At 58.1% G+C, this 17,486-nt stretch overlaps 1 protein-coding gene across 2 annotated transcripts in view; it reads left to right on the forward strand.

The window, feature by feature from the left end:
• Nucleotides 1-11,768, forward strand: part of EPHB3 (EPH receptor B3) — a 28,657-nt gene extending 16,889 nt beyond the window's left edge. Inside the window, exons 4-16 of one of the 2 annotated variants that reach the window (XM_059479041.1) lie at nucleotides 4,735-4,890; nucleotides 5,025-5,360; nucleotides 6,149-6,273; nucleotides 6,429-6,597; nucleotides 6,692-6,797; nucleotides 7,165-7,262; nucleotides 7,429-7,551; nucleotides 7,650-7,897; nucleotides 8,129-8,344; nucleotides 8,427-8,576; nucleotides 8,670-8,863; nucleotides 9,018-9,173; nucleotides 9,492-11,768. In XM_059479041.1, the coding sequence (XP_059335024.1) occupies nucleotides 4,735-4,890; nucleotides 5,025-5,360; nucleotides 6,149-6,273; nucleotides 6,429-6,597; nucleotides 6,692-6,797; nucleotides 7,165-7,262; nucleotides 7,429-7,551; nucleotides 7,650-7,897; nucleotides 8,129-8,344; nucleotides 8,427-8,576; nucleotides 8,670-8,863; nucleotides 9,018-9,173; nucleotides 9,492-9,600 (2,186 nt within the window). In that variant the 3' untranslated portion in view covers nucleotides 9,601-11,768. The remainder of the gene's footprint in view (nucleotides 1-4,734; nucleotides 4,891-5,024; nucleotides 5,361-6,148; nucleotides 6,274-6,428; nucleotides 6,598-6,691; nucleotides 6,798-7,164; nucleotides 7,263-7,428; nucleotides 7,552-7,649; nucleotides 7,898-8,128; nucleotides 8,345-8,426; nucleotides 8,577-8,669; nucleotides 8,864-9,017; nucleotides 9,174-9,491) is intronic. The other variant, XM_059479042.1, reaches the window with a different exon arrangement.
• Nucleotides 11,769-17,486: the final 5,718 nt, after the last annotated feature.

Genomic DNA, 17,486 nt, shown 5'->3' on the forward strand with positions numbered 1-17,486 from the left:
TGATTTGGCATCTCATTCTCAGCCTCATTATCTTTATTTAATTAGCACACGGCCCTTCTGGGGGTTGTGCCGCTTCCCACACACTCCCTGCCACGCAGAGCTGCAGAGGCAGCTCTTGGAGGACAAGAGGAGCTGCTGGCCGGGGAGGAGAGCAAAGGCTCCCGCATGCCTTTGGGCTGGGGTACACGGCACTCACACCCCACACCCTGCAGCCCCTGGGGTTTAGCTTTTCCCCAGCCCCATCCCTTCTCCTTTTCATTAGGAGGCACCCAAACAGTTCAGGGGATTTGCTGTCAAGGGGCTCCCCAAAAATGCTCCTCCTCCACATCTGATGGATTTGTTTGAATTTGCACCTTTGTGTTGCTGGCTTCACACAAAGGCAGAAAGGCTGCTGTGCCAGGGTGAGCAGTGAGCCCCCTCCTTGCATGTCCCCTCTGCTTGGGAGGAGGACCACAGAGCCTGCACCCCACCTGGGAGGGGAGCTGAGTCTGTGTGGTGCAGTCCATGGATACCCAAACTGTAGGAGCACTGGGGGTGACAGTGTTCAGCATGACACCACACCTTCCTGAGACCCATTTCTCATCCTTCTTGATGTTTCTTTTCTCGTGGCACCAGGCACTGAACATTTGGGCACAATCAGTAGGTGAGCGCAGGTCAAGCTGGGGCCAAAATCAGAATTTTTGCAAAAATAAATTTCCCTTGCAATCAGTGACTAATGAAAACGTCACCCTGAATTAAATAAAAAAAAAAAATTGCCAAGCAAGCATTGCACTTGCCAACTGTTTGCAGCTTTGCATTGCAACATGGGCTTGCTGCATGAAACCCAGGAAGTGAAACTGCCTGGGATTAATTGCCCGGGATTCCAGATCAAAGGCAGCAGCAGGGAAGGCAGGGAGAGCTGCCGGTTTACAGCCAGGCAGCTCCACAATGGGTTACTTGTAACACAGTCGAGGAAATCTGCCCCTGCCGTCCTGCCTGTGACCCACTGTGGCTCAAGAGGCAGCTTTGCTTATTGAATTTTTTTTCTTTTCTTAAAAAAAAAAAAAAAGAAAAAAATTGTTTTGTTGCCTGTTCCTTGGATGCCACTTCAAACCCCCAAAGGCTCTCTCCCTTCTCTCCCTTCAGATTTACTCCATTCACTTTTGGACTGCGCTAGTGTGAAATATTTTCACCCAAAGGGTGATTATTTTACTTTATTTTAAATAACTGCCTTTTAAGAGAAACTTAAAAACAGAGTTACCGCCTCGGCTGTAGCCAGGCTGTTGCTTCCACAGCTCTGCTCCATCTGTAGCCACTTACAACAGCGAGAAGGGAGCGAGCTGTGCAGGTTCATAAAGCACAGATCGTCCCGAACAAACCTGACTGCTGCCTCTAAAGAAATTACAGGGTTGATGGGCAAAGGGATATGATCAGTTTAATTTATCTAGGCTCAGGCGAGGCGTCCTGCTTCAATCCTACAGGGAGAGAAATAGCTGGAAGGATGCTGGAATATTGTAGAGTGAATGGGAAGCGGCTGAAACATGAAACATGGTAGTTTGGGGCTGATTTTTTCCAGCGTGTCATGGCAATCCCTGCCTTTCCAAGGGGAGGGGACCCCAGAGTTTTGGGGATGCACAGTGGTTCATTGCTGCTTGCCTGCATCCCATGCAATAATGGAGGCTGCCTACGGGATGAGTCACTGCTCTCTGCTGCTGGCAGAAGGCTTTTATTTCGGTGTTTTTTTCAGCTCCCTTCCTTGAACTTTATTCACCACGGTGGAGATAGTATTTGGGAGTAGTACCCCCCTCTTCCCCCAGCTCTGTGCTGCAGCTTTTTGAGACAGGATCAGGCCTTGGAGGAGGGTGACTGATGAAAATCCTTGAGGGGCTGCCAGAGCCGGATGGCTGCGTTTGCCATGTCGGGAGTGCGATGCCCCATAGGGGTGCAGGGGCAGCTTTACAGCAGGGCTCTGTTACTGTCCTCTTCCCTCCCATGCCCCACACAAATCCCCTCTGTGGCTGATCCCCGCTGTCAGGCCAGGCTGCCTCTCCCTGCCATCAAACCAGCGGCTCCTCTCCGCTTCGGTTCCCTGACCTGTTATCCTGTGGCTGTCACTGACTGTCATGTTCTCCCCAGAAGTGACCGCAGCACAGCACCAGGAGATGTGATCTGTGTGCAGAGGTTCAGAGTTGTTATTTTATTTGAGGACACTTCAGCAGGAAAAGTGCTTATGCAAAGCTCTCGGCAGGGAGAAGGGAGCCTGGCTTCCCAGCTCCGGCTGGATGGAGTCACGTTCCCACTCCAGAGCTCCCAGGCTCGTTCCGCAGCGTGCCGGCCAAGACAGTGGTTGTTGTACAGGCAGTTTCTTGCAGAGAAGAGATGACACAGCGGCTTATCCACCAGGGACCTGGGATCAGCTTTCAGCTCGGTTACTGCCTTCAAATGTGGCGGCTGAGAGCTGTCACACTGCCACCGAGGTCTTTATGCTCTGATTTATTAAGCAGAGTTGGAAATCTACACACTGGAGTGCATCTGGGCCTCAGTGCCTCTGCTGCTCTTCCCCTTCTAACAGGGCTGGTTCATGGCTCGTCCCCCTCCTGCCAGGATGGCATAAGGATGCAAAGAAGAGGCCTTCACCCCTTGTGCCTGCACTGGGCACTGCTCAGGGGTGGCAGGGAGCTGCTGAAGGGCAGCTCTGCCTGTCCCTTCCTCCTGTGTCTGGGAGGCCACTGTCACCTTCGTGCCTGTAACCCACTGGGCACCGGCTGGCACTTCATGTGCTGGAGACCAAATGTTCTCCTGCATCCTTTGCAAGCCCCTGGCTGTCCTTGGCTGCCATGCCATGCTTGGGCTGTCAGCTTCACACAAGCTCTGGTTGCTCCGGCTTCACTCCCCCCCCAACAAGCCTGTTCAGGGGGTTTTGTCCCTGATGGATCTGGGCTCCTCTCCATAACCAAAGCATGTTTGGCAGCTTTCTGAGCCCAGAGCATTCCTGTCCAAAAGGTTTCAGTCATCTCTCATTCCTCAACAATCTGGTTCCTTATGTGTGAATCTGCATCCACCCAGTTTGAGCCACCCGGGACTCCAGCCGGGGTGCATCTGTCTATGCCAAGGCTTCTCTGCGACCTCTGGGCCTCTGCTGTCCACATAAAGACACATTTTCTAGCGGCCTGGCTGTCCCAGGCTGGGGACACAGAAGCCCTGGACCTGCTGGCTTCCCATTGCTTGCCAAGGAGCAGATCTGTGCACTGCTTTGCCTTCCAGCCTGCACAGTCGGGACGGGCAAAGCTTTCATTTCCAAAGGGAAGGCCCAGAGGCTGGGTGAACTCAGGTCAAGGAGTGGAGTTAGTAGAGCCATGTAGTCAGTCCTGTTTTGACCAAAGAAGAGTCTCACTGCTGGGAGGCTCACACCCTGGGAGCAGGAAGCAGCTCCTGACACCCATCCAGGCAGAGGGGTGGGAGAGCAGGCAGCTGTCTCTGCAAGGGCTGCTCTCCCTTGGGCTTGCTGCTGCTTGGTGCCTGGACAAACCCAGGACAGCACCTGGAGCTGTGTGCGGGTCCCTGCGGGGCCGGCCTGGCAGCGTGTGACTCACAGCACTCCACGCCCCATGTGGGGCCACAACCAGCCGGAAAACTTCCACAAAGGGTGTCGGGAGATGCCTCATAGCAGGAAACTTCCACTTGCCACAGCCTGGTGAAGCACCAGGAAACCTCCTGCTGTTTTCAGGATGATGTGTGGCTGGCGTGGCAGGGTTACCTGCCCTGGGAGCTTCCCTAACGTGGTGGAGCAAGGAGGATGTGCCCTCCTTCGGGGCCATCGGTGCTGATGCTGCCCCAGCTGTGGCAAACAGGGTGATGCTGAACAGAGCCGGCGCCAGTGGCTCTCTCACCTCATCCGGCTGCAAACACAGAGCACAGAATCTGCTTCCTTGGGCAGCAGTGTGATAAATCAGGCTATTTTGAGGTGTGGGTCAGGTTCCCGAGGCCGCTCTGCTCCTTGGCTCAAGTGCTGTTAAACCTTTCACGTGCCCCTCATTACAAACAAACACCTTGTGGTGCCAGTGGGGCCGTATCCCAGGACTCGTGGCTCCTTGAAGGAACCTGATCGGAAGCGGAGGAGGGAGGTGGCAGTGATGCTGAAGCAGCTCTTCAGCCAAGGACCTGCAGGAATGTTTTCATCTCGCTCAGCGCTCCACTTGAGCTGACCTCGTGAGGTGCCGCCGCCCCGGGTCTGAGAAGTGGCTCAAGAGCCTGAGGCGGAAGGTTTGGGGCTGAGTGGCTGATTTTGGGTGGTGGAGGCCTCTTGTAGGGGCTGCTGCAGGCAGTGCTGTAGAGGAATTCTTTCCTTCCCAGCCGTGTTTCCCCAGAAGGGAGAAGGGAGTATGGTAAGACCCTTAGGAAGGGAAGTGAAGAATCATAACTGAGGAATGGAGCTCTGGATGGAATACTGCTGGTGGTGACCAACTCCTCCCACCTCCAATCACCTCGGACCTGCTGCTGGAGCCCAGCATTTCCTGGCAGAGCTGTGCCTGAGCCATCTGGTGCTTCCAGCAGCCCACTCTTCTCACCCTTCCCTGCCATGATTCCCTGGGCATGGCTGATGGCAATGGAAAGGCTTGTAGGACGCCTGAGGTCTTCAATCCACTGATCAAAGATTTGGCAGGGCAGTGAGGAGGAGTCTGCCCAGCTATGGTGGGAGCAGTGAATGTTTTCTGGGTTCACTTTATAACTCAGGTCTGGTTTTCTTTCCTCCAGCGTGTGGCCCAGGAACCTTCAAATCTAAGCAGGGGGAAGGTCCCTGCTCTCCCTGCCCTCCCAACAGCCGGACCACCTCTGGAGCAGCAATGGTCTGCACTTGTCGAAACGGCTTTTTCCGGGCAGACACAGACCCAGCAGACAGCGCCTGCACCAGTGAGTCCTGCTCTGGGCAGGGAGGGGAGCAAGGGAGGCTGTGGAGATGATGGGGGTCTGTGTCTGGCATGGGGTATGTGCTGAGCCCATGCCAGGGCAGAGCTGGACGTGAAGACACCCACATTTCCCTGCAGGTGTCCCCTCAGCCCCCCGCAATGTCATCTCCAACGTGAATGAGACGTCGCTGGTGCTGGAGTGGAGCGAGCCGCAGGACACGGGCGGGAGGGATGACCTGCTCTACAACGTCATCTGCAAGAAATGCAGCGTGGAGCGGCGCCTGTGCACCCGCTGCGACGACAACGTGGAGTTCGTGCCGCGCCAGCTCGGCCTCACCGAGCGACGCATCTACATCAGCAACCTGATGGCCCACACCCAGTACACCTTCGAGATCCAGGCCGTGAACGGCATCTCCAACAAGAGTCCCTACCCTCCCCATTTTGCCTCTGTCAACATCACCACCAACCAGGCAGGTCAGTGGAGCCACCAGGGAGCAGGGGCTGCATCTTCTCCACAGAGCAGAGTGGAGCAGAGATTTCTTTCTGACAGCCTGGGAGGCTGCAGTCCTTTGTGGTACCGCCTAACTGGCTCTCTGGGCCTGCATCTAATCCCCTGGGTAAACTCTCTTCTCTGTTTAAAGCATGTCCCTAGAGGAGATGAGATCAAAATGCATGCAAGTGGAGAAGACTAGGGCTGGCAGATGCTCCAGAGAGCTCTGGATCTTCTAGACCTACCCCAGAGATGCTGTGCCTGCTGTGAGGGGAGGAGGAAGGAAATGAGATTTCTCTCCTGTGTGCCTGGGAAGGCTCAGCACCAGCCCAAGCCTTTGCAGGCGGCCAAGTGCTCTGCCATTCCCTCCTTCCTCCCGCTCTGGCCCCGCTCCAGCGTGCTGGTAATCTCCAGCCACTGCGCACTGATCTGATTTCACGGGTCTTGCTGCTGGGGTGGAGCACAGAGCTCCTGGCAAATGGAGGAGGGGAGGGAGCCCCAGTTTGGGTTGGCAGGGCCCTTCCCCAGACCAGTCTGCAGCTAGGCATGGGGTGAAGCATGATTTCAGTGCTATTTCTGAGGCTCCCCTTGGTGTTGAGATCACATCTCCTTATGGAGACTTGGGGGAGGCCATGAGTCTCAGAGCTTTTCCATGCCTTTCCACCAAGATTATCCAAGCAGGTCACAGGCAGAGCATTCCCTACACTGTGTGGGATGGTGGAGGTGGAAACCTGGTGCAGGTGGCTCATTCCTTCCCTGCCCTCCTTCCTAGCCCCATCTGCCGTACCGACGATGCACCTGCACAGCAGCACTGGGAACAGCATGACGCTGTCATGGACTCCCCCAGAGAGACCCAACGGCATCATTCTGGACTATGAGATCAAGTACTCAGAGAAGGTAAAGCAGGAACAGCCTTTTCCCTCCTCCAGCCCTTCTAGTTGGCCATCAGCACCATGGCATAGGGGGTTCCTCTAAACCTGGCTCCTGGGGGATGTGGGAGCCAACAAATGGAGGGTGGCTTCACAAAGGTGACACCCACGTCTCCCCTACAGCAAGGCCAGAGTGATGGCATCGCCAACACAGTCACCAGCCAGAAGAACTCGGTGCGGCTGGACGGGCTGAAGGCCAACGCTCGGTACATGGTGCAGGTGCGGGCGCGCACCGTGGCGGGGTACGGCCGCTACAGCCTCCCCACAGAGTTCCAGACCACTGCCGAGGGCGGTAGGTACCAGCACTGGGCTGCCTCCATCGCCCAGCCCTCCCGTGCCTGCTCCTTTCCCAGCCTGACCTCGATTCCTGCCTGTCCCTCCATCAGGTTCCACCAGCAAGACTTTCCAGGAGCTGCCTCTGATCGTGGGTTCGGCCACTGCTGGGCTGGTGTTTGTCATCGTGGTGGTGGTGATTGCCATCGTCTGCTTCAGGTACTGGTTTTTCAGGGAGGAGGGCTTCAAATCTGGGTTTGGGGGTTGCTCATGTGTGCCACAGAGCTTTCCCCTTCACCTGTGGGCAGAGCTCTGGCAGCTCTAGTCACAGAGTGAAGGACTGCACCAGCCACACATAGGTCCCAGAGCAGGGGTCCTGTGGGAGGATTGTGCCTCTGCTTCCCCAGCAGGAGCTGGGCTCTGCCCAGGCTCCTGCCATGCACTCAGCACAACTAGGCCATCTCCTCCCATCGCACCTCGGGTGGAGGAATGGCTCTGTGCACAGGCTGCCAGAGGGAAGGCTCTCTGGCAGAGGCTGTCTGTGCTGGGATTTGGAAGTTGGCAGTGAATGTCTTTGCCCCATCAGGAAAGGGATGGTTACTGAACACCTCCTCTCGTCTCCTTTGGGCAGGAAGCAGCGCAACAACACCGACCCTGAGTACACAGAGAAGCTGCAGCAATATGGTGAGTGTGAGAGCCCAGCAAATGGACTCTGGCTGCCCTCTCCCAATTCCTGTCCCATGCAAAGGGACAGCCTTTTCTAACAAGGGGTGGGCTGAGAGCCAGCCAAGTGGCTTGACATCTGTCACCCTTGCTGTGTCCCTCCTGGTGATGGCTTCTGTCCTTGCAGTTACCCCTGGGATGAAGGTGTACATTGACCCTTTCACTTATGAGGACCCAAACGAAGCTGTGCGGGAATTCGCCAAAGAGATTGACATCTCCTGTGTGAAAATTGAGGAGGTCATTGGAGCAGGCAAGTCCTGGGGCTGGGCACAGCAGGTGCTGACACTGCTGCCTCTCACCCTGTCCTGTGGCTCACTGTACTGCTCCCCTCTCTCCTTCCCACTACAGGGGAGTTTGGTGAGGTGTGCCGTGGGCGCCTGAAGCTGCCGGGCCGCCGCGAGATCTTCGTGGCCATCAAGACCCTGAAGGTGGGCTACACGGAGCGGCAGCGGCGGGACTTCCTGAGCGAGGCCAGCATCATGGGCCAGTTCGACCACCCCAACATCATCCACCTGGAGGGCGTGGTGACCAAGAGCCGCCCCGTCATGATCATCACGGAATTCATGGAGAACTGTGCACTCGACTCCTTCCTCCGGGTGAGCATCCATCCCCTCCTGCCCTGGGCTGGGGGGTGCAGTGCATGGGGGGGCAGCAGCTCTGAGCCCTTCTCCATCTCTCTGCATTGTCATGCTGGTGTCCCAGGGTTAGGCTGTGAGTGGGAGAAGGGGGTGGCTCTAGAGAGGAGGAAGGTGATGGTGGTAGCGCACTGGGATCCTTCCTCAATCTGTTCAGGGTGTTGCAAACCCCTCTGATCTCTCCTCTGGCAGCTGAATGATGGGCAGTTCACAGTCATCCAGCTGGTGGGAATGATGCGAGGCATCGCCGCTGGCATGAAGTACCTTTCGGAGATGAACTATGTGCATCGGGATCTGGCTGCCCGCAACATCCTGGTCAACAGCAACTTGGTCTGCAAAGTGTCTGACTTTGGGCTCTCCCGCTTCCTGGAGGATGACCCAGCTGACCCCACCTACACCAGCTCCCTGGTACGGGACACTCACAAGGGATCTGGGGGCGGGGGGAGACACCTCAGGGATTCACTAATCATGGAGCTGTGTATCCGTGCAGGGAGGCAAGATCCCGATCAGATGGACAGCTCCTGAGGCCATCGCCTACCGCAAATTCACTTCAGCCAGCGACGTGTGGAGCTACGGCATTGTCATGTGGGAAGTGATGTCCTACGGGGAGCGACCTTACTGGGACATGTCCAACCAGGATGTGAGTGCTCTCTGGGGAGGAAGGAACCGGGAGCTGTAGGCTGCCTGTGGGAGCCAGGTGGCTCACAACCTGCCTCTGCCAATCTTTCTGCAGGTGATCAATGCTGTGGAGCAGGACTACCGCCTGCCACCCCCCATGGACTGCCCCACTGCACTGCACCAGCTGATGCTGGACTGCTGGGTGCGGGACCGCAACCTGAGGCCCAAATTTGCACAGATTGTCAACACGCTGGACAAGCTCATCCGCAATGCTGCCAGCCTGAAGGTCATCGCCAGTGTCCAGTCTGGGTCAGTGACATCCTTGTTTCCAGCCAGCACTTACCCCAACTCCAGGGAACACTGGAGTGATTGGGAGGGAGGGGATAAGAATGGGGATCCCTTGCTTCCAGTTACACCTCTCTGTGCCCTGCTCCTTGTGACCTGTGGCTCTCTTGCCCTTTAGCATCTCACAGCCGCTCTTGGACCGCACTGTCCCAGATTACACCACCTTCACCACCGTGGGAGACTGGCTGGATGCCATCAAAATGGGACGGTACAAGGAGAACTTCGTCAATGCTGGGTTTGCCTCCTTCGACCTGGTGGCACAGATGACAGCAGAGTAAGTCCCTGCTTGGAGGGGAGGAGGGAGCAAACTGGGACTGGGGCTGCTGCACACTCTCCCTTGCCTATTTGACAGTCTGACAGCCACCTCCTCCCACCTGGGTGCATGTGGGCTGAATTAAGGACTGGGATTCAGCATCCAATCCCAAGGGAGTTCAGGTTTAGGATTCAGCATCCGGTCCCCTCTGGTGTTAGAGGGAGCACTGGAGCTTGGCAGAGGGCTGTAATGATGGATAGATCCATTGCCCTAGTGGAGCAGGGCCACATGTTGATGTTGCTGGTGGCTGGGGGCTGAGTCGTCACCTTTTCCTTGCAGGGACCTGCTGAGGATAGGGGTGACGCTAGCAGGGCACCAGAAGAAGATCCTGAGCAGCATTCAGGACATGAGGCTGCAGATGAACCAGACGCTCCCAGTGCAGGTTTGACCACAGGGGACTCTGCATTGGAACGGACCAAGGGAACCTGCCATAAAGGTTCAGTTTGCGGTGCAGCCCAGCTTCCTGTTTTCCCCTCCACACGGCGTTCCTCTGCCTCGGACGGTCGCCTGGGACGGGATGGGATGGGACACCCTTCCCTGGATCGAAGGCACTCATGCTGAGGGAGCCCAGCTTTTCGTCCCTTGTCCTGGAATGGCGAGGCAGCGACACATCTTCATATTGAAGATGGATTATGGGACAGAGATGGCACATCCCACTTCCCACCCTGTCTTGGTGCTCATCGGTTTGAAGAGTTGTTCTGCTTCTTGGATTTCTTTTCACCCTGTTTTCCCCCAAATCCTCACTTCCCTCACCTCCCCGAGGCCACAGACTGTTGACCCGTCCACCGAGTCCGTCAGACATGTCCGAAGCTTTCCCTAACTCGGTTCCCCACGTGGAAGCAGCCGGGGGAGGCCGAGCCAGTGACAGGGCTGGGGCTACCAGCCCCAGACAATCACTCCTCTTCTCCAGCCCTGGCAAGCCCTCCGCCCAAGGGTCTGCACTGGAACGTGTCCGAAGGGAAGGCTTCGCTCCCTTTCTTGGCTTTGCACGCCAGAACCCGAACCCGATTTACTATGCAGGGAGTTAGGCAAAAAAAAAAAAAACAAAAAAAAAAAAAAACAAAAGAAAAAAGAAAAAAAAAGAGATATATTAAAAAAAGATAAGAGGGAGCAGAAAGGGGAGGGAGGGGGACCAGGTGCCCGGCTCCTCATCTCTTACCCTCTTGGTTCTCCTGGCCGGCTCTGGACTGCAGAGCGAGGCCATCAGCACGTTTGCACAGGGACCCTCCGCCCCCGGACCGACGGACGGCAGCCGCTCCCCCGAGGGCCGGAGAGCGGGGCTGGGGCGGGGGCTGCGCCGGGGGCCGCGCCTCCCCCAGCCTCCTCTTTTATGCAGAAGGAGCAGGCGCCGCCCGCTCCTGACACACGCTGTGATTGCTGCCAAAAGACTCACTCACCTTTCCCTGAGGATTCACTGCAGCCCGGTTCCTCCGAGCCGAGGGAGAGACTCCCAGCGTGCCTGAGTGTGCGTGAGTGTGTGCATGCGTGCGTGGGTGTGTGCTGGCCGCAGGACTGTGGGAGGCAATGGGCAGAATAAAGGCAATAAGAATTTTACCCAAGTTTCCTTTGCTCGATCGCGCTCTCATTGGATGGGCCCGGCTGCCTGCAGCTTCGCTGCCCACCAGGGTCATCCTTCTCCTCCTCCTGGCCGACCCCAAGCTGGCTGCGTGCCCCTTTCTGCTGTCCCCTTCTCTTGCTGTCATGTTTTCAGGTTGTCCGACAGGGACCAGGCAGTGATCCTGTACCAACCCTGTGGTGCTGGGAGACACAGCACGCTCCCCGTGAGGCACACAGGGTGGAGGCTCTGAGTCCCAGGTCAGAGCCAGTCAGGAAACTCTAATGTACTAGGAATACTCAGCATTTTTCCCCCCTACTCTCCTCAAGTCAAGCTGGAACTGTGGGAAGCAGACAGGGAGTGTGAAAGCCAAGCAGGGAACAGCAATGCCCGCTGCTTTTCCAATGCCAGAGGGTCCCCACAGCTCCGGGGCTTCTCCATAGGGCACTGCTCCTCCCCTGCCTCCCTCTGGGCAGCCTGCTCTCCGCAGGAGGGTTGCAGCAGCCCCTGGCACCCCTGGATTATGGCCTCACTCCTCCTCTATAAAATGGCTCTTGAGCAGGGGGAGCTCAGCAGGGTGAACAGACCAGCTGCAGGTGGCAAGGTGCCCCCCTGGGAGAGCAATCTGGGGGCCATGCCCTCAGTCTAGGGGAGATTTGTCCACAGTGGCCAAGTGGAATCCCAGTTCCTCATCCTGAGTTTCTCAGTTCCCCTTGGCTGCACTACCTTGTTAACTGGCTTTTGGGGTGCTTTGCTGGCATTCCATAGGGGCGAGTGTTGTCTCCCCAAAATGAGGGGGTGCACCCCTGTGCTCCCCAGTGCTTGGCCCCAATCCCCCCCTCCCTGGGCTGACACAGCAGCTGCTGTTTTTCCCTTCCCTTGGAACAGGCCTGCCCTTGGGTTTCTCATTAACCCTGTCCTCCTCCACAGGGTAAACAAGTCCAGGAGGGCAGGTGGCAGCAGGAATGGTCTCCCCACATCTCGCCATCTCCTCTGTGGGATGTATCTGGGATGTTGGCTGACAGGGACACCACAGCCCCATTCTGCTGGGGTTTCCCATCCTGGCTTGCTCCCTACCCTGGCAGCTCCCCAGCCCCACCGTGGTGGGACCCCAAACAGCAGCACTGGGCAGACCTCACCCCTCTCCCAGATCAGAGGAAACCTGGCATTGAGAGGCTTCTAAGAGCAAGTGGCTGAAGGGATATGAGAGCCTGTTTGGGGCTTGCTAACCACCCACAGCCGCCCATGCAGAAGCACAATGGGGCACAGGGGCTGCCCCTGCCTCCCTTGCCCCCCAGCCCCTGCTGCTGCAAAGTTTGGGGTCCCACCAGCCCTGGTGCATCTCAAACATCCCCATCTCAGTCCCCCATCCTGGCCTGGCTTTGCTTTGAGGAGGGGTTCTCATTTTAAACAAGAAACCCCTTCTCTCACCCTTCTCTATGCACACCCTGCTCCCTTGGGGCAGGACACACCATCCCTGCAGCCAGCCCCGGGTCTCGCCCCAGCCACAGGGGTGCACCCAGCAGCTCCTCACATCCTGTACCTGCCTCCTCCCTTTCCACACAGATCTGGGGGAAAGCTGTGTTCCATGGTGAAAGAAAAGCAACAGCGAAAAAAACAGCAGCCAGGGAAATCAATGCGAGCGTGCGTTTGTAAAAATATTTTTTAACGGAAAGACTTTTTTTCAATTAAATTATTTAAGGAATTTTATGGAGGTCTGTGGTGCCTGCGTGGTTCTTGGGGGGCTCTGGGTGGCAGGGTGCCCTGTGCTGGGCAGCTGAGGGTGTGTTTGGGCACTGTGTGTGTAAAAGTGGGTCCGTGGCAGTGAGCAGGAGCCACTTGACCCCACGGGGGTGCAAACCCAGTCCAATTCCCTCCCAAAAGATGCTCCCTGCCTCCTCCTGGGACAGCCAATGGGTGAGGATGTTTTGAGGGGCTGAGTGGACCAGATGATGCTCTCAGGGCCGCCAGCCCTCGGGTGCCACTGCGGGAACATCCTGGGGCCATGGGAGCAGCGTGGGGTGGCCCTGGGGACCCTGGTGGCCCTTGGGGACCCTGGTGGGCCTTGGGGAGCGTGGTGGCCAGGCTGGGCTGGGGACACGGCAGCCCTGCCTGCACCCTGCCTGGGCTCTGCGCTTCCCCCCTCCTAGCCCGTGCAAAAGAGCCTTTTGTGCTGCTGGGTTTTTTCCCCCCTTTTAATTCCTAACCAGGAGATTAAGGGAAGACAAAGGCTGCGATTGTTCCCGCTCTGCAGAGAACTGGAAAGTTCGGGGAGGGGGGATCGTCCCTTTGCAGACAGGCCCAGAGGAGGGGGCAGACGCCCCAGGTGGAGGGGCCGGGATGGGGAAACACCCTGGGAGCGGCGGCGGAGGGTCCCGGGGCACAGGAGGGATCAGGGCACGCTAAGGGGATCCCTGCCGGGGTGGCCCCGCGGCTCCGGCTCCAGCGGGAGGGTGGGAGGCTCTCCGCAGCAGAGGAGGAGGAGGAGGAAGGCTGAGGAGGATGGCTTGGCCGGCTCGCCGGCTGCTTGGCGTTTTCCCTGCTAACTCTTGGCTGACACCTCAACAACTTGGCAGGGAGAGGATCCCGCAGCCCCGTCAGCCGCCTGGGGCCGGCGCAGCTGGAAGGGATCACGGCTCGGCACGGCTCGGCGCGGCTTGGCACAGCCGCTGTGACCCGGCAGGCCAGCACGAGGCACGGGGCAGGGAGGGCACAGGCGTTCCCCACCATGCCTTGTCCCACTGGCACCCTGTGCCCAAGGGAGAGGCCGAGCCCAGCCGTGCCGGGGCCGCATCCTGAGCCCACAGAGCCCGGGATGGCCGGACGCCGGCCAGGCGGGTCATTGCCTCAGCCTGGAGCCAAGGACACACATGACCCGGGAGGGGGCTGTCCCCACAGCACAAGGGACAGGACCCGGCACATTTTCCCATGCTCACAAGAAGCCACGAAACACCCACGAACACCCCAGTTCTGCTCCTTCTGTTTCCCGTTAAGATTATTTATTGGTAATTTTTAAGACCACTTACAGACTCTGTTCACGTGCCAGGACCCTACACGGTTTTTTCCCAGGGCTTTTTTTTTAATTATGAAAAAAAAAAAAAAAAACAAATTGTTTTAATCATTTTCTTTCCATTCCTTCCTTCCAGTCTCCTTTGGTTGCTAGCAGAAGACTTGCACATGGTGCAGCATCCGTCCTTGTCTGCCACCACCACAGCCTGTCCTCCCTGCCCACTGCTGCTGGAGCCCTCATCAGGGCTGAGTGTCCCCACAGGGGGACAAGAGCCCCAGAAGCTGCCAGCCAGTTCTGGAAAAGGGGATCTGAGGCCCGGGGGGCTGCCTTGGGGAGCAGGAGGCAGCTCTCTTGCAGATGCCTGGGAGCTGACATCGTCTTTGGCAGCACAGCCAGCGAGCAAATGCACCCACATCAATCACCCCACGCCTGTCTGCCGTGTTTAGGGAGCAGAATCTGACCCAACACTGGACCAGGAGGCAAAAAACAGCTTTGGGTTATTAAACAAGACCAGGTCAATGCCTTGACTCAGTGTGGTCTGGGAAAGGCTGGATCTTCAGGGGAAATCCGATGGAAAGCAGTGGTGGCCTTGCTGGTGAGGCTGGGGCTGTGCCAGGGGCTGCATTGCTCCCACCAAGGGCTGCCCTGGATGGAAATGCCGGCTCCTTCGGGAATGAGGGGAGCAAAGGACTGCTGCATGGCTGGAAGTGAGATGTAGACATGCCCCCATCCCTGCTAGCTCGCCTTACCCAGGTTTCACTGGCCAACACCCCTGCCCTGTCCTGAAGCATCACAGATATTGACGCCTGTTCCCCACGTGGCAGATTACCCATGCCACTCCCCACCCAGCCCTTCATGCCACCTAAATCTGGCATTTCCAGCTCAGGAGACCCTTCACGTGCCCCGGTCCCCCAGCAAGCCCAGCCCCGCTGCTGCCGAGCCCCCTCGCTGCCGCTGTCCCGCTTTGATCCCCCGGAGCCGGGGCCGGTATCGCCGCCGGGGCCGGGGGCCGCCCCGCGTGTCAGGCTGGTTCAGCCGCACATTTCTGGCTAATGAGAAATTTCCTCTCCCCGGCGCTCGGCCAGGTTTTTTTTTAGCTCCGGTATCGCTACCCCACCTCTGCCTGGGCCACGGCAGGCTGAGTCACGGGGGACCCGGGCCGCTCCCGCACCGGCACCGGCACCGGCACCGAGCCGGCCAGCACCTCCTGCCCGTGCCTTCCCCGACCGGGAGCCCGGCACCGAGCCGGCCGGCAACCCCTGCCCGTGCCTTCCCCGCAGCCCGGCACAGCCAAGACTGCCGTGACCCAACGTGTTGTGAGAACCAAACACCCCGGAGTGATGCCCGAGCCCGGGCGCTGCTCTGGAGCCGGGGCGGACGGGCTGAGCCTGGGGAGGGCTCGCTGCAGAGCCGGGGGGGTTCGGCTGCCATACCCTGCTGTGCCCCATGGTCCCGGCTGCCCCGTCCGTGCTCGGGGAACCACAGCTCGGGGCGGCTGGGGAAGTTCAAAGGAAGAGGAAAAGCAGCAGCCCCACTGTGTGTGAGGGTTTGGGCTCGGATCCCCACTCCCCATGTCACAGCCTGAAGTCATTTTGTGCCATTAACGGGTTTTCTCGCTCTGAACTCGCTAATGAGCCTGCGTGGGAAGCAGCAGGGACCGAGGGCCTCCAAACTGGGGCAGTGGAGGGAGAGAGTGGCTCCTAGCAGAGCATATCGGGGGAAGACAACTGTCATCCACCCTTAACTCCCTGCCTTGAGTCCTGCTTGCTCTTTGTGCTCCACAGCCAGCCCCACTAATCCCCAGCACATCCCTGACACCCCACCAACCCCACACAGGTACCTGGAAAGAAGGGTGGCTCATGTCACCACCTCACAGGGTGGCTCAGATTCTGCCACCTCCCTGGTGTGGTTTCCCCCCATCCCACTGTCCCCATTGTCACCCAGGCGGGGAAGCAGGACTGCACCCCGGGAGGATGAAGCTGAAACCATGACCCATCCCCAGGGCATGACTCAGGCTGTGCCAGGTGACTTCTGCTGGAAAGCACCTCTCAGCACCACCCCCATTCCTGTCCCTATCCCAATCCCTGTTCCCATCCCTGTGCCTGACCCCATCCCCATCCCACAATGGCACAGAAGGACCCCACAGGAGGCACTGGTAGAGAGGAGCGAGGTAAAAGCTCCATGGAGGTGTTGGATGTTTCTGTCCACAGCCCAGCCTTGCAGGAAGCAGAGCAGGAGGATGAGCCCAGCCTGGGGCAGGAGCAGAGGAGCAGGAGTGCCGAGGTGTGTGAGGCAGCGTCACCAGAGCTGTGCAAACAAACAGGCAGGACTGAGGGACGGGGGAGAGCCGGGCAGAGGAGTGGGGAGGGCCCATCCCAGAGCACCCTCAGCTCTGGGGCTCAGGGGACCAAGGACCCAGGGCATGGAGCCATAGCACAGCACGTCTGGGGGCTGGAATGAGGCAGGAGCTGCCCCAACAGTGTGATGGCAGCCATGCTGTGGTCCCAGCCATTGTCGCATTCCCCTTGGGCCCAGGGACACGGACAGGGACACGGACAGGGACAGGGACAGGGACAGGGTGCTCGGCACCAGGGCTGTGGGCTCCCGTTCACACGCCCCGGCGGGCGGGCAGAGGGTGATGGACGAGGCCTCCATGCCGGGATAATCCCGTCCCTGCGGCCGTGGCCGGCATTTATCTCGCGCCAGGACTGACGTCACCCCCCAAGACCCCAGCCAAGGAGGCCTCACTGCTCTTCCTGGCTTTTCCCAGGGACGAGGGGCTTTGGGCCCCTTGCCCCAGGCTGCGAGCAGGTGGATTTATGACCACAGCCATGCTCCAGCATCCAGGGGACAGGAGAGGCAACGAGACCTTTATGGCTTTAATACACCTTTCTGACAGTGAAGTTTAAATGGCCTCGTAAACCCCCTTGTCACCCACCCCCAGCAGAAGGCAGCAGTTTATTAGGGCTGTAATTCTTCTCCTGGCATTCCATCAGTGTCCTTTTAATCTGCACTTGGGGATTTTTTATTTCTGCTTAATACCAGCAGCTGTAAATGCTGTTAGGGATCATCTTGTGCAGGGACCCTCCGGGGGGAGACTGGGCACCGGGGCACGGATACAATGGAGCAGGGGGAGCTGGAGGCCAGGACAGCCCAGTTCCAACCGACGGGTCAAAGCGGGGAAGAGGAGCCAAATTTTCCTGCTCTGAGCACATGGCTCCTCTGCAAAGCAGGCCCAGGCAGGAATGCATCCATGATGCAAGGAAAGCCTTTCCAGGGAACCTTGAGATTTCAGCAGAGCAGCAGAGCCGGGCCGGGAGCTAATCCTTTGTGCCAGGCTTTCCATTTTCATCTCATTAAGTGCCGCTCTCTGTGCCGCTGCCCTCTCGGTGTTTCTGGCGGGGAGATAAGTCTGCGTGCTCGCTGCGCTGAATCCTCCGCGCCTGCTCGCCCCGCGCTGACGCTGGCAGGCAGCTTCCATCCAATTACAGCGGGGTGAAGCTCATTTTAATTGCACAGAGCAACTGGGATTACGCAGACTTTATCTCCTAATTCCCTCTTTATCTCTTAACTTCACACTCACTGCTTGCATTGAAGGCAGGACAGCCTGTGCCGGGGTTTGCTGGTTCTGAAGTACCCTTTCCCCCTGCTCCAACCCCTTGCCCAGATGGGGTTTGCCCCAAAATGCCCCTAAATGCTGATATTGGGG

The sequence above is a fragment of the Ammospiza nelsoni genome, chromosome 10, assembly GCF_027579445.1.
Source record: "Ammospiza nelsoni isolate bAmmNel1 chromosome 10, bAmmNel1.pri, whole genome shotgun sequence".
NCBI classification, from domain to species: Eukaryota; Metazoa; Chordata; class Aves; order Passeriformes; family Passerellidae; genus Ammospiza; species Ammospiza nelsoni.